Source organism: Montipora foliosa, chromosome 1 (genome assembly GCF_036669935.1).
Source record: "Montipora foliosa isolate CH-2021 chromosome 1, ASM3666993v2, whole genome shotgun sequence".
In the NCBI taxonomy this organism is placed as follows: domain Eukaryota; kingdom Metazoa; phylum Cnidaria; class Anthozoa; order Scleractinia; family Acroporidae; genus Montipora; species Montipora foliosa.
The window spans coordinates 14,468,543-14,483,294 of NC_090869.1; the positions used below are offsets into that span (position 1 = coordinate 14,468,543).

The following is a 14,752-nucleotide window of genomic DNA, read 5'->3' on the forward strand; positions in this document are numbered from 1 at the left end:
GCACAAGAAAAAACATTTTATTGAAGAGTTTGCTCTACATAATAATTATTTTTCTTGGAATCTATCATTCTCTTTTAGTTACAGAACATATATTAAAAATAAATACATCTCTTGAAATTACATCTTCTGCACAATATACTTATTTAGTAAATCATTGATAGTTTGACTGATATTATAAATTTATATAGATTGCCTTTTTTAGGTTTCTGACCAATCTCACATTCACAAGTACTCAATGTTTTGGAATTTTTGTGAGGAAAAATTCAGTAACAAACCTGTTATAACATAACATTATTTTAATGTATAAAGGTATTAATATATATATATATCAGTTTTTTTAATAGCAAAAATAAATTATACATCCTCAGTTGAAAAATGTCTTACAGGAGTTAATTTGTATATCCAAACAGACTGTGAATTACATTCACAGTAAAAAGGTGTATGATGTGATCTTACACCTTACAGTAACATCATTTTTATCTATCTACAAATAATAGGGAAATAATAAATCTGTTTCAGTAAACATGTTTTATAGTCTTACTGACCATCATTTTGACTAAAAGTACCTTTTGTTATGATTTACTAATTAGTAAATCCTGGTAAAATATATTATATCCATAGTAAAGTAGTCGTGATTAAAGCTCACATTGATAGCACTTCCTAACCAAGAGAAAGAGGACAAATTGCCGTTTTTTACTTATATTTGCAGTGTACGTGAAAAAAAAGTGATTTGGTAAAGCATTTAACTACAGAACATTGCGACAAAATATTCTGTAAAACATTTTAAGATTAATGTTTTGTTTTTTGTTTTACTTTATCACAATTTTTCTTATACGTAAATTTACAGTCCCAGCTAGACACGAAAAAAAAAAGGGTTTGACTGTTTTAGCAACTAAAATACCGGTAACTTCAATCTTAACTGAAAATAGACGGTAGTTAACCCATTGACTCCTGAAGCACCTCTTATTTACGAGTAAAATTGTCTGGCATTAGACAGTAAAATCCATTAAGGGTGCATTCGATCGACCCTATTCCGGAATAAGAATACTCCAGTCCGCTGGGGGTAAATTGATCATTGTAAAGTGCCTTTGAGACGTTTGTGATAAAGGCGCTATATAAATGCACCACTTTATTTTTGTTTAAAATAGCATTAATTTTTAGGAGGTATTTGACAATTTTAATGTGAATCTCCGTAAAAACGAAGGATTTCTAACTTATCTTCCATGTATTCCTATTCCAGAATACGGTCAATCAAATGCTCCGTAAGTCTCACTCCTAGGAGTGAATGGGTTAATTAAATGGGACATTATGGTGTGCATAAAATTTTTCAAACAGTCAAACAAATTCAACTATTATAACTCTGTTATGGTAATTTTTTAGTTCTACACTTGTACCCATTACAAATTTTCTCCAGGAAAACCACTTAAGATATGATGAAGCATCATAATCATGGCTTTCACAAGGTACACCTCTTTTCAGAAGCAGGCATTCAGTCAACTCTAGAGGGCAGTGGCTAACTTTCGAATTTTTAACTGTAATTTCAAGGCGAAAATTATTATTTACAGCTAGCTATCTACCTATTATTGGGAGGCAAAAACCAGAAGAAACTTTTACTGGTCTGGCGGAACTATTCCAGAACAGGTAAGAGTCATCACAGAAATGGATTTCTCAACTGGGTTGATAGTAAACTGACCACCGTAGAGAAATTTGAAAGATGACCTTCAAGCATTAGCCCTTCTTCGGAGCAAACAGAAATAGTGCTGAAGCTCAAAATGTCAGCTTTTAAATTTCTGTATGGTGGTCAATTTACCATATTAACCCAATTGTAAACCCATTTCTGTGCTTCACAGTTTCTTTAGAAAATTAACCCCTTTGTTCAGTCAGTCAGTCTTGTCCCAATATGAAATCTGGGATTGGCTTGATTTGTTACCTGTAGAGCAATCTCCTTTTGTTCCTCTTTGTCTATTATTGTCTTCAATGACCAAAATTTTGTTTTCTGCATTTTTTCATCACTATAATAATAATATTATTTAGAAATGCTGGAATATTTATGTAAAGGCAAGGACAATTTAAAGAGGTTTTACAAAGTCCAGTACAGGAGTTAAAAACCAAAAAAATCTAAATTTTCTTTAGACCACTAGTGCTTTCAAAACTTAATAAATAATATTAGGAGCTGTAGTGATATTTGACCCCAGACAATTTTTTGGATTTCATCAAATTATGGCCCTTGCTACTGCTAAGCCTTTAAGAAATGATGCTAATGAAAGGAACAACAGAGGCTCAAACAATATCTCCCCCCTGCATTAATCTTGTTGGTTAACTTTGGTGCTTTTTACAGTTTTAGATTTGACAGTGATGAGGATGAAATTTTTCAAAAATGTCAAGTTGGAGAGGTCAGGTATTGTGTTGTCCCCGTAGGAGTCAAAATGAGACTAAACTAACCTGATACAGTGCATCATTATTCCACTATTACGCCCTTTTACCATATTTGGTCACGAGAGCATGCATAATATGAGACAGTAATACACTGTGGTGTCCCAGTTTGACCTGTTTAGAACAGAGCAAATACCAACAAATCAGGAGTTTTTCAGTAATAGCAATGTTTTTAACATGATGCAAAGCTTGAGAATGTTGTTTGCCATTGCTTGTCACTCGTCATTTCGTTTATCCAATCAAATAAAGGACATTTGAATGGTTTCCTCTGTGTTTTCTTTATTTGAACAGACCTTCTTATGCAATCAACATGATTCTTGGTCAATGCGGGAAGAAGCCAAAATAATAGAAAATGGCATAATAGTGGAATAATAAAATCCCTTATTGAAAGCTTTAACATATAATTATATACGTGCTTGTTGCTCGTATTTTTATATACCACTTAACTTGCTAAATATTTGCACATATATATGTTAAACCATTCAATAAGGTTTATTTATTCTATGCAGAATCATAGCTGCAATATACTTTATTTTTCTTTGGCAAAGGAGATAGTGGACGAAGTCTGTAAGGAGAGGACCCAAGTTGAGAAATGTCCAATTGCAGTTGTTGTTCCCAGGATTGATTTGCTAGGAAGTTATCCCTCATGACTATGTGTGACTGTTCTCTAGATGGAAGTGCTATAGGGGTTGATTTGTGTACAGAAGGATCAGTTGATGTATAGTAATCCAGAACTAAGGAGTTGATCTTTTTACGATCAGGGTTCTGACTTTCCTTTTCACGCACAGGTGCAGCTGTCTGTCGAGTTTTATTTTCTCTGGCCTGTTTTGTATTGTACTTGATCTCTGTGACCTTGCATTCAAGACGTACAGATTCACACACTGAAGAAGTGCTTTGCAGGAGTTCTCTTTCATCTTCATTAATAACAGAAGGCAGTTTCTCCACAAACTGTTTGGTCAGTTTCACATCAGGTTCTGTTAAAGCTGAAGATTTGCTTGCACTTTCCTTGTCCTCATGTGCAGGAAAATTTGACGAGGAAGAGATCAGGCTTGCATCTTGAGCAACAGTCGTGTTCTTGGAGCACTTTGCTGATAGAACAGACCTCCCTGGCCGATATGATCTGTTTGACTTCTGAGAGGCATTTGACCTTGCACTGTTTAACCTAGAGGAACTCTTACGCCAGTTCTTACTGACTGCCTTTTGAAGATTTTTAAGACTAGAGGTGCCAGCACACGTTGTAATCCAGCGATGCCCTAAGCTGTCTTCTGCTGTCATACGTTCTTCTGGTTCTAGAACCAGTAACTGGTTAATAAAGTCCTTAGCAAGATCAGAGACATCTTTCCATGCCTAAAAGCAATTTACCAAACATGAAAAGGGTAAGTGTAAAGAGAAACTCAACTGGTTTATATCCAAACACCACTTTCAAAGTGGAACAGGCACTATGGCAGGACAGAATGCAATCTCCTTTTCAATTTAAAATCACTGATCACTCAAATTTTCTTCATGGCTAACATCTATTGCAAAAATAATAATTAAGAAAATAAACTGTAAATTACCAGCAACCACACCCCTAGATAAATTTTTCTTGTCCAGCAAGGCAAATGAAATGACACAAGTGTAAGGAAGAGAATTCAAGGTCCCAAATGTGGGAAAATGGCTGTTAACAAGCCTATTAGAAAGACCGAACAAGGGCCTACAGAGAACAACTCATGCTTGAGGTTAGGCCAGGACTTGAATCTGGGACTCTGATTCCTGCAACCTCACCAACTGGCCCCCTTCCCTCAAGTCCAACCATTTATTATGTAATTCTAGATGGGTGGTGCTGTGAGGAATGCAGACCTGTTCCTCTTTCATTTATCTGTAGACAGCTCCAGGGACTTTCTATTCAATCAAACTTTCAGGAAGTTTGGTTGGAATGGCGAGCTATGTGCCAATATGGCTGCCTGTGACTTTTTGCAGCTCTGCATACCATCTGCATTTATGTTGCTTCCACTATTTTTTCTGCACTTATTGTTAGTGTGGAGCTGCTTCTTAAGACCTCTGCTATAGTTATCAAACTGGATTTTGGGGATTGGACCTTTCCATGAACAAAAACTTTAAGAGCATTTACTTTATGTTAATAAAGTAAATTATTCTTCCTGTATTGTTAAGAAAAAGTATCAGATTTACTATTTAAAATACCATTGTAGAAACTTGTAAAGCATCTGTTTGCTGGCTTATTATTGGAATCAATTCTGTTAACAACAGTTTTAAATGTGAAAAACTATTCTATTATTGCACTTAAGCCTATGGTTAGGTCATGGAATGTGGACGTTGCACTACAGACTCGAACTGGATATGACACAGTGGGTGGCTGAGCATGAATCAGAGTAAATAGCAAAAAAACGGTAGCACATACTGACCAATATTGTGACATAAAAAACAATGAAATATTGTGAACTGCAAAGGAAATCATCTACATTGTAAAAAGCCTTCATTCAAAGTGTAGGCTACCCACAGCAACTATATTTGTTGCTGATCTTCCAATTTGCATGGATATTTATTGCAATCCTGACCCCGACCTCAAACATTCTTTGCTTCACCGACTTGTAACTTCTGAAAAAAATGCACATAATTCTGCCATGGTCAAGAAACTTACTTACTTAAGACCACAACTCTTGGCTTTGAGAACAAGAACTAGGTTTTAACATGACCTTCACAAGTTCTTTAATAACTTGGTGCAGATTAATCAACAATCTTTAAACTGTGGTGCTGCTCAAACGACAACAGCTGAAACTGTGAACTCTCTAAATTTCTGCCTTCTGAATGCGAGATCTATCAACAATAAAACCCTGCAAATCAAAGACTACATGGTTGACAAAAACATTGATTTTCTAGCTTTAACAGAAACCTGGCTGAAACCTAATATATTTTCAACTATGTAATTCATGATATTATTAGTCCCACTGCATACACATCAACTTGTTCACACACCTAGATCCAATGGTGATAGTGGAGGTTTTGGTATGCATTACAGAAAAGATCTAATGCTGGAACAAGTGAATTTGGTTCTTTGCTTATCGTTTGAATTCAAGGAACTTTTACTTCACTCTGCTGCATTAATCATGTGTATTTTCATTGTTTACTGTCCACCAGTTTCTGTCAAGAACTGTCTTACACATACCATATTTTTTATAAATTCATCATACTTATCTATTAAAAATCAATTTAATGTAATTTGAAACAATACAGCTTTATTATTGCATTTCACACAATCAACCCCTACTTGAAATTTTGCAGATTTTCCTTTTTCCTCAGTCACTCAAGATAGGCATAATGCGAATTAACTTTTAACTCATTACAGAAAAGATCTAATGCTTGCGTAAGAAGTTTAGGGTCTCGGCTTATAGCTGAGCTCGGCTTGTAGCCAAATAAGTGTGAGCATTTATTTTTCACTGCCTGTCTTGTTTATCCAATTGCATTCCATTCTTGAGCTCCATCTACGCATTTCTACTGCCCCCTGAAACCTACCAAAATATGCCCTGTCAAACACTAAATACCAGACCAGTAATGTTACCCAATCAGATCTCAGAATGTATACCGGTAATAGTGTGCCATAAGCCCCTACTAAGTGACATCAAGGAAGAGTTACTTTCATGAACATGACAGAAGAATGCATCAAATTTATTAATTAGGGCAGGATTGTTATGGATTAAAGAGACCACCTTTAAGGCAAATCAAACAAATAAGGACCCCTAGATACTTTTCCAGAACCAAGGTGTTAATGAAGACCGGTAATAAACTGCCATCAAGACCTAAAATGGGTCTCAGCTTATAGCCGAGTATTATGCAATTACAGTTCGTGTTGATCAAGTTGATTTTTTGCGTAAGAAGTTTAGGGTCTCGGCTTATAGCTGAGCTCGGCTTGTAGCCAAATAAGTGTGAGTATTTATTTTTCACTGCCTGTCTTGTTTATCCAATTGCATTTCATTCTTGAGCTCCATCTACGCATTTCTACTGCCCCCTGAAACCTACCAAAATATGCGCAAAAGACTGTGTGCACCACTTAGCAGGGGGAGTGACAGGAAACACTATTCCTGACACGGAAAAAAAAAAGGAAATGACTAAATTTAGCTTTTTTTCCGACTGGCTTGCCATATGGCAACCCAGTAATAAACATTCTAGAATTTCAGAAATTTCAACCCACGGTTGTTAGCACCCCTTCAAACTACATTTGGAATATGAAGTAAAGTGCATTTTTTTTTCCATAGAAAGGAATAATAGCATGCTAATAATTATTGATCTGTCAGAAATGAGCCATGGCGAGCTTCAATTTGCTTGCGGGTCAACATGATCAGCAACTAGGGCCAAAAATCTAACTTAATCCGTAAAAAAAATGGAGTGTCCCTTTGATACTTGTGCCAATTACTAAATCAGTTTAGCTACATAATTAACTTAACTCGCACCTCATATTATCATTATTATTGTTATTATTATCATTCATAACTCATATTATTATTATTATCGAAAAAGTTGACAAAACTCTTTCAATTAAAGGAACAAACAAGTGGCATACATTCTAATTGTTGGGAGATTTAATCCAAAAAGTAAGCAAAACAAGATTAATAATATTAACAGTCTACAGCAAAATGGCTTTCCGTGTCTGATTTGATGTGTTTTCCATTCGCATTAAAAATGTAAGGCAATCTAGTGAGGTAACAAGTCCAGAGTTAAAAGAAGTAAAAACATGCCACATATCTCTAACACAAGGATTAACATACTTTGGTAAGGAACAAATTGTGCATTCAAACCTTTGACCTATTAAAAGCAAACTTAATGTAATCTCGACTTTAACATCACATTTCTTCATGCAAAAGTATAACCTTTCTTATAATCCTGAATATTGTATGTGATTAAATAACATCTTTGACAATAAATCTGTTTTGCATTCAGCAAAAAAAATCACCTGCATCCCTGCTGCCCTCGCTAACAAAAGGAAATAAAACAACCAGACAGAAGAAGAGACACTCAAGCTTGTGTCCTCCTTGGAACCACCTTCAGACTGTTGGGTGTTTGGTCTTGTTTTCTCTTTGTGTTTTTTGGCAACATGACATGGTGACAGTATTTAAGAAAGATAACATTTCAATGATGTCCCAGAAAGGGAAATGAATTTATTGACAACTTGGACTTGCTAAATACACCCACAAACATTATAAATAAACCGGAAAACGTTACAACCTGTAGAACTGAGGTTCCACAATCAAACCAGTTGAGATTGTTTTAAATGCAGTGATTACCATATTTGCAAACTGAATGAGGTAATCAAATGTTTTAAAACATGATTTTTGTACAAAATGTAAATGTCTATTTCCTAGAAGTATATAGAAAGTCCCCTTTTTATTTTGTTGGCTTCAAACCAAGAGCTTAAGTAGTCTCTCTTGATTGAATATAATCCTGTCACAATGTGTTCAATACCAGGCTTCTTTTCTGTTTTCATTTTTTAAGGCACAAACCATTGTACAGAGGTACATGTATTAAAATGAAACATCACTGATTCTTCAAGCATAAACTTTTGTATTATTAAGACTGAAAATAATGATGTAGTTTATGCTTAAATTAGTACAGGTAGTTAGAATCTGTCATCTTATTTGTTACAAGCATTTGTTAACAGCACTGTGTTAGGGTTAGGGTTTTAATATAATGTTAAAGAAACACAGTATAATATTATGGAATATGTCAACAGGTTCCAAATCATGCTACACACTGTTGTTCTAAATTACAAAGACTTCCCCTTTAAATTAAGGTAACTCATGCACTCAAGATGTCCATGCTATTAAAGATCTTGCAACTTCCATTTCATTCATTTGGATTGGTTAGCAATTTCTTGGTTTTATATGACTGCAATGTAAACAATGCCCTGTACGTCTATGCATACTTGTTGAGCCAACCGCTAACTACAAGTACAAGTAGCTTACCGCAAAATCCGAGGAATGTTATAACAATAATACCCACCCCAGCTATTTGACATCCGGCGGCAGCGCAAAGGAATACCTCCGGCATGCATCCGTCATGTGTAGACGGCGAAGCTATCAATGAACAACTGTGAATGATATCTACTAAATTGACCGCAAGAAAATCACGCTAATTCTGTTACGCCATCTGACCAACGATAGACGACTGACATATGAAATTTTTACAAAAAAATCGTGTTTCAACAAATCGCGCGACCCTGTGATCGAACATTCTTGACATGAAACAGAAAAACGATGGACTTCGTACCGTGTGCTGCCATCCTCGACTAAACTGAAACTCAAATTGGAAGCTCAGTGGATAATTTGCTGCGATCAATAAAACTATTATGCGTTGAAATTGGTTCTATTCAAATAGGGTTATGGAGGTCAAATTTAAGTTAACCCCGGCAACTATTGCAATGTGTAATCAAAGCGAACTTAAGCTTAATAACAAACATTCTGTGACGAACGTTACGACAAATTATACCGGCTTTTTCCGCCTCTAAAACAATAACAGATCAACGAATTTCTCGGACAAAATGGCGCTTAAACTACCCTTCAATAGTTGAGTTAATTTTCCCGAGAAAGATTTCCCAATGAAACGCGCCCGTAATCGATATACATCTTCATTTTCAGCCGCGACATTTCCAAGCATGCGTTTAACTGATAGCTTCGATTTCAGGCTTCGATAGGTGAAATTCTCACGAAAAACTTTTTAATTTCTGCAGAGGCTCCTTTTCACAGGTACGAAGCAGTTAACAGCACACACGCTTCAACGTAGCCCGTGAGAACAATATACCCAACCAGCGCGAACAAAGTAAGTAAGCAACAAGCGATCAACAGAGAGGTTTACTAAGATAAACAAACCTGTGTATCTGAATCTTACCTCGCCATGGTAGGAATACTTCGCTTTCAAAATCGCCTTATACAATCTTGTTCGATTATCATCCGCAAAGGGCATTTGCCCGCTAAGCAAAATATACGTAATTACTCCAATGGCCCACATGTCCACTGCATTGGTGTATGAACACCGCAAGAGTATTTCGGGAGCGATGTATTCCGGAGTTCCACAGGTGGTGTCCATTGTCTCATTTGTAGAGTTTTGACGGGTTTTTGATAATCCAAAATCAGTGATCATGATTTTAGAATCTGGCCCTGGGTGATAGTACAATAAATTTTCCGGTTTGAGATCCCGATGCGTTACACCAAGTGCATGCAGATAGCGAACGCCCTCCAGGACCATCTGCAGCACTTGAGTTGCATCTCGCTCTGTGAACGACCCTCTAGAGGCAATTCGATCGAACAGTTCACCGCCAGTTAAAAGCTCCATAACTAGGTAAACTCTTTCTGCACATTCAAAAACCTCGTGCAGTTGAACAATGTACTCATGTTTCACTTTTCTAAGCACAGCCAGTTCACACTCTAATAAGTCTTTGCCATCTCGTATTTTGATCATCTTGATTGCATACGGTTGCTTTGTTGCTTTATGTTCAACTCGAACGACGCGACTAAATGATCCCTTACCTATCAGAGCTTTGATGTCGTAATTATCGGTAACGATAGGATCAAAGCTGAATCTTCCTTCCACAACTCGTCCTTTCTTCGATTTCTTCTCCGCGTATTTCCACATTATATTGTTCAATTTGTCAGGCCGGCCACCAAATTCACGTGATGGGACCTTCGAAGACTTAATATTCTCCTCATCTTCCGGTAGCTTTTTGGTGTTATTACAACCCATTGTTACACCAGAATTGTTCCTAAACGAAGAGCTGTCTCATTTAAGATATAGCATTGCAAGCCGCAGCGAAGTGAGTGTACACACGCCACTGCAACACTGCAACAATGCCAACACAAGTACACAGACGTAGTTATTCGGTCTGTGTATATGTGACGTCATGCCATGCATAACACCAATCAAACACAACTTCAATGACAGTTCCACCAATGATATGACGGATCAACATTTCTAAAAACACGACATGGTCCCGCTGCCACAAGAAATGCTGCCAAGTTACACAGCCGCTACGAAAACAAGTCTCGTCTGCAGAAAAGACCTCACACGGTGTAGGAAATTTCTAACAGATACAACTTTGCGTTAATCGAAAGATTAAACTGCGTTAGTTACTTAATGAAAGTCTGTGTTTTGTCAAGACGACCATGTGTTCGAAGACATGGTTGATCCGGTTGCTTCTCGCAGACCTTGACAACATCCTCTTTTCGTTGTTTGACGGAATACTGCTTTTGACGTTTTCCTTTGTTATCTCCGCACTCCTTGAAAAGTTTGTCCGCCTGCCAACCTCATGCGTTATGTCTTACGAGTGTTTGTTTTGACGGTTTTTTCTCGCAAGGGTACCAAATTTACATTTTCACTGATTTCCTCATTTGTGTCCGCATTTCCGGACACAAGAGACTTCGCATGTATGAATCTCGAAATACATTTTCTAGGTCACATTTTACATTCAAATGCTGACAGTGACTTTCAGAGCTCCACCACGCCCAAACCTAAGGGCCGGGGCAGTAACAGATCATGATATTCGGCTGACAAGCAGTAATAAGGACTTTTCAATTGCGCTTTATTTTTGGCGGAACAAGTGTTTTCTACTAAAACACTTTGCCTCTGTCTTCTGCAATTTGGTTATTGGTCGTTTTCACCTTCAGGTTGCTTCATTGGCGAACTCTTCATTGCTATTTCTTGGCCTCGACATTACCGAATAAAAAGCTACTCCGGCACTTTTTAGTTGCGTTTTCAAGTTCGTCGTCCCGACTGCACCGTCTTGACAAATTGCGACAAAACCACACAACTCAACGTTACGTAATATTACCCAAACAAATCTTTCGCTTGACAACCAAACGCTATAATTTTGTGATCACGTACAGTTGCTCCTAAATTTAAATACTTTTACCTCGACTTTGAGTCAAGAAACTTCATTTGACTTAATTTTTAATCAGACAGGTGTATTAGCTCCAAGCACTAGTTAACATGTGATATCAAGATTATTTGAAGACCACCCCTTCAGATGAGTGTGTCTGAAAATAAACTGCTGGACATATAACATGGGCACCTTTTTTTCTAATGGAATTGTTTGAAAAACGTTGCACATTTCCTTGCGACAAGGCAACATTTCGTCCCTGTAAATTTCGTGGAAATCAATAGTCTGGAGTGCTTATTCAGATAGCGATGCGGTTCCGCGGTAGATTCAATTTGAACCTTGCTATCTCTCCTGTGGGTGGAATTTTGTGGTTTTAAAATCAGCTGAATTATGTATTGTAATTCAAAGAGGTTGGGTTTTTTTGCGAGCTCGGATTCTTGTGACTGCAGTGTCCATGTGACCCTTCGCGTGAGACTGACCAAACACATGATTTTCCCGAGATTCCACATTCCAGAAACCAAAAACGTGCTTCTGCTTAAGTGGCCCGTCAATTTAACAACGAATCTCATTGTATCTTCAAACAAATCCAGCGATTTGTTTTGACGGGATACCTGTGTGGCAATACTTTGCTATTTACAGTAACAGGCAAGTCGCTGCAGATGAAGCAAACGGCGAAATAAACTGAGGCCACGGAAGAAAACAAACGCCCACTTGTTATCTAATCAGCAATGGCTGAAAGGCGTTGCTCAAGGGTTTGTAAATTTGTTTCATCCCCCTTCTTTTTTATAAAAACTTCGGGTAGAGCCGTAACGTTTAGAGTTAAAAAAAAAAAAACCTTGTCACGGGGTAGGTTAGGTGTTCACGAATAATCTCGGCTGAAAAATGTCTTCGGAAATGAAGCTCACGATGGATTTTCGAATTCGTTTTGAGTGAAATTCGTATCATGACAGTTCAATCCCGTTGATTTCGAGAGTTAAAAGAAGATCAGCTGACATTCTCAGGAGCTACAAAATTAGCTCGTCAATTCGCTAAATGAGCTTCTAGTCCCTTAAGTTTTCCGTTTTTTATACACTTTTATAAATATCCGAACCGACACTATTTTCTAAATTCACCGACCACAAAACTGCGTTCAATCTAAAAGGCCTTGCAGGTACACTCATTCGGCAAGTATATAAAAAAATTTCCGTTAGGTGAATCTGATGACATGGGCCAAAAGTACAAAAGAAAACTAGAAACGCGTCGGAGTTTTCTTATCTGTCTTTAATCCTTCGTCTTTCTTGACTGTGTATTGGTAGCGAGGGACAAATCTTGTAAAACGTGGAATTTGTGCTCGTGTCAGGATACACGCGTGGATAAGTTATATAATTTTAAGTTAGCTCAGAGTCTCAGAGAGCTATGTAAAGTATATTTTAATTGGCAAGTACAACCTGCAGTTAATTCAGTTGTTCAAACGTAGGATCACACTGTCTGGTAGTTTGGTGCATGACTATCCGAGTGAACTAATTTTGGCGAGACCTCGGGTTGTGTCCACATGTTTTCTTTCTTTTTCTTAAGCAAGCGGATTGAGTTATGGTTACATGCGGTAATCCGTATGGATGTCTTCTTCCATGTACATTGTAAAGATGTCGGACAGTTAAGTGACTTATCCTGGAAGTTAAGAACCTCGTTCCTAGAGTCACCCTGGAACAAGGTTCAAAGTTCAGGAGTTTTGAAGCAAGCAACTGTGGACAATCTTCCTGTCAGTGTCGGTGTACGTTGGATCAGTGGCTTGATCTGATCGGCGTAATTACAAGTTAAGAAACTAAATATTTTGAACAAGAGCCGATACAACGTAGATTTGATTTTAGTGGTGTACTATATTTCGGTTGGCCAAACCAGCCTTCTTCAGGTACAATGAGAGTTACATTGGATTGCTTGTATGTACATACATGTATATATAGTAAATGGATGTTGGCGTAATACTGGAAAAAATGTGATAAAAACATGGCAGTTACAATAAAAGTTAACTGAGCTTATAACTCGGAACGGAATGCTCTTAATCCAAATCTTGTTCTGGTATCAAGCGTCTCAGAGGAGAAGCCTTGTAATTAATAGTCGGCTCGTTTATATCTTTACAAATTCTCAAGAATTTTTAAGTGGAAAATCAACGTAAGAGTTCTCTTCCATGACGAGAGTGGATTTTCATCGCCGCACATTCTTGTTTCAGGAAAGGCAGAGAGCATTAATTAACTCGTTTGCCCACGTTTCCTTTATCAGTTATCATTGGTTTGCCAATCATAGTGAATGAGAGTGCTACATTTGGACAATTTCAGTTCTAAAACAGAAGCAAGACAACTTTCCTGTGAGTCTCCTCTGGCTCAGTTGAAAGGTTGAAGACTGATCATTGGAACTAGCTATAGGCCGAAGATCACCCTGATCATTAGCCTGGCGTAGCTGGCGCTTCCGTCGGGGAACAAGATTTTTGATATTTTGGCCGCTTGATTTCGACGGTCCCGTTTTTAGCGCTGCCAAAATCGGAAAAATTTTGTTACGCGGCAAACACTGGCTACAAGTCATACCTCGCATTTGTTTCCGAAAACTGATTTAGTCGAAACTTGAATTGAAGAACGTCTGAGTCTATAACATGCTGTGATTTCTTTGTTACCACTTACTCCTGTCCACAGGGCCGTAGCCGGAAAAAAAATATGACTGAAGCAATGTCCATGGTTAAATTCTCTTCGTAGGTATTTTAGGAGTTTATGATGAGTACATTTCAAAGACAACACTGGAATCACGCTTTATTAAAAAAAAAAAATCACGAAATACATGTAATGACTGAGGCAACTGCCTCGGTTTGCCTCATACTGGCTACGGCTCTGATACATTTCGGTGTGTGTGCATGCAATGCCAACGAAGTTTCGGACTGATTCAGTCAAAGAGATGTTCGGCGGAAATGGAACACTGCGCCAAAATTTATCTAAATACCACATAGCGAGCAGTGAAGAAGTGAAGAAAAGTACGCCTGATCGCAGGTTAGTGTTACAAAAGTTATGAAATTATTTATTGGTTATGGATGCACCTATCAATGTTAAACCCCAGGGAGGGGGGATCGGGCATGGGGTGGGGATTTCGACATTTTCATTTGAAGTAATTCAAATTCCCCACCCATGGGACAAAATAATTAGTCAAAATGTCCACCCGGCGGCAAGTGAAGGTGGTAAAATGTCCTTTGTACGACCAAAATCTGTAGCCTGTGGGGACAGACCTCACGATCAAACACCCCTGGTTAGCCCGACCACCCCCCCCCCCCCCCCTCCCTGGGGCTTAACATTGATAGGTGCGAAAGGAATTTTTAAGCATTGCTAACTCTTGTAAGCCTGCTTGATTTTCATTACTGAGCAGCTTGTTACAATTTCCGGAGAGTGAGGGTGCGTTCGATTGAGAAATCCGGATTTGCTTTAGCTCTTAAAAACTGGATCT

At 37.7% G+C, this 14,752-nt stretch overlaps 1 protein-coding gene across 1 annotated transcript; it reads right to left on the reverse strand.

Moving 5' to 3' along the window:
- On the reverse strand, positions 1-10,648 carry LOC137990582 (serine/threonine-protein kinase H1-like). The gene is made up of 2 exons (XM_068835722.1): positions 9,310-10,648; positions 1-3,780 (listed from the first exon to the last, which is right to left on the reverse strand). Exons 1-2 carry the CDS (start codon positions 10,159-10,161, stop codon positions 2,935-2,937), a joined length of 1,698 nt encoding a protein of 565 aa, XP_068691823.1. The 5' UTR covers positions 10,162-10,648; the 3' UTR covers positions 1-2,934.
- Between the last annotated feature and the right edge of the window lie 4,104 nt (positions 10,649-14,752).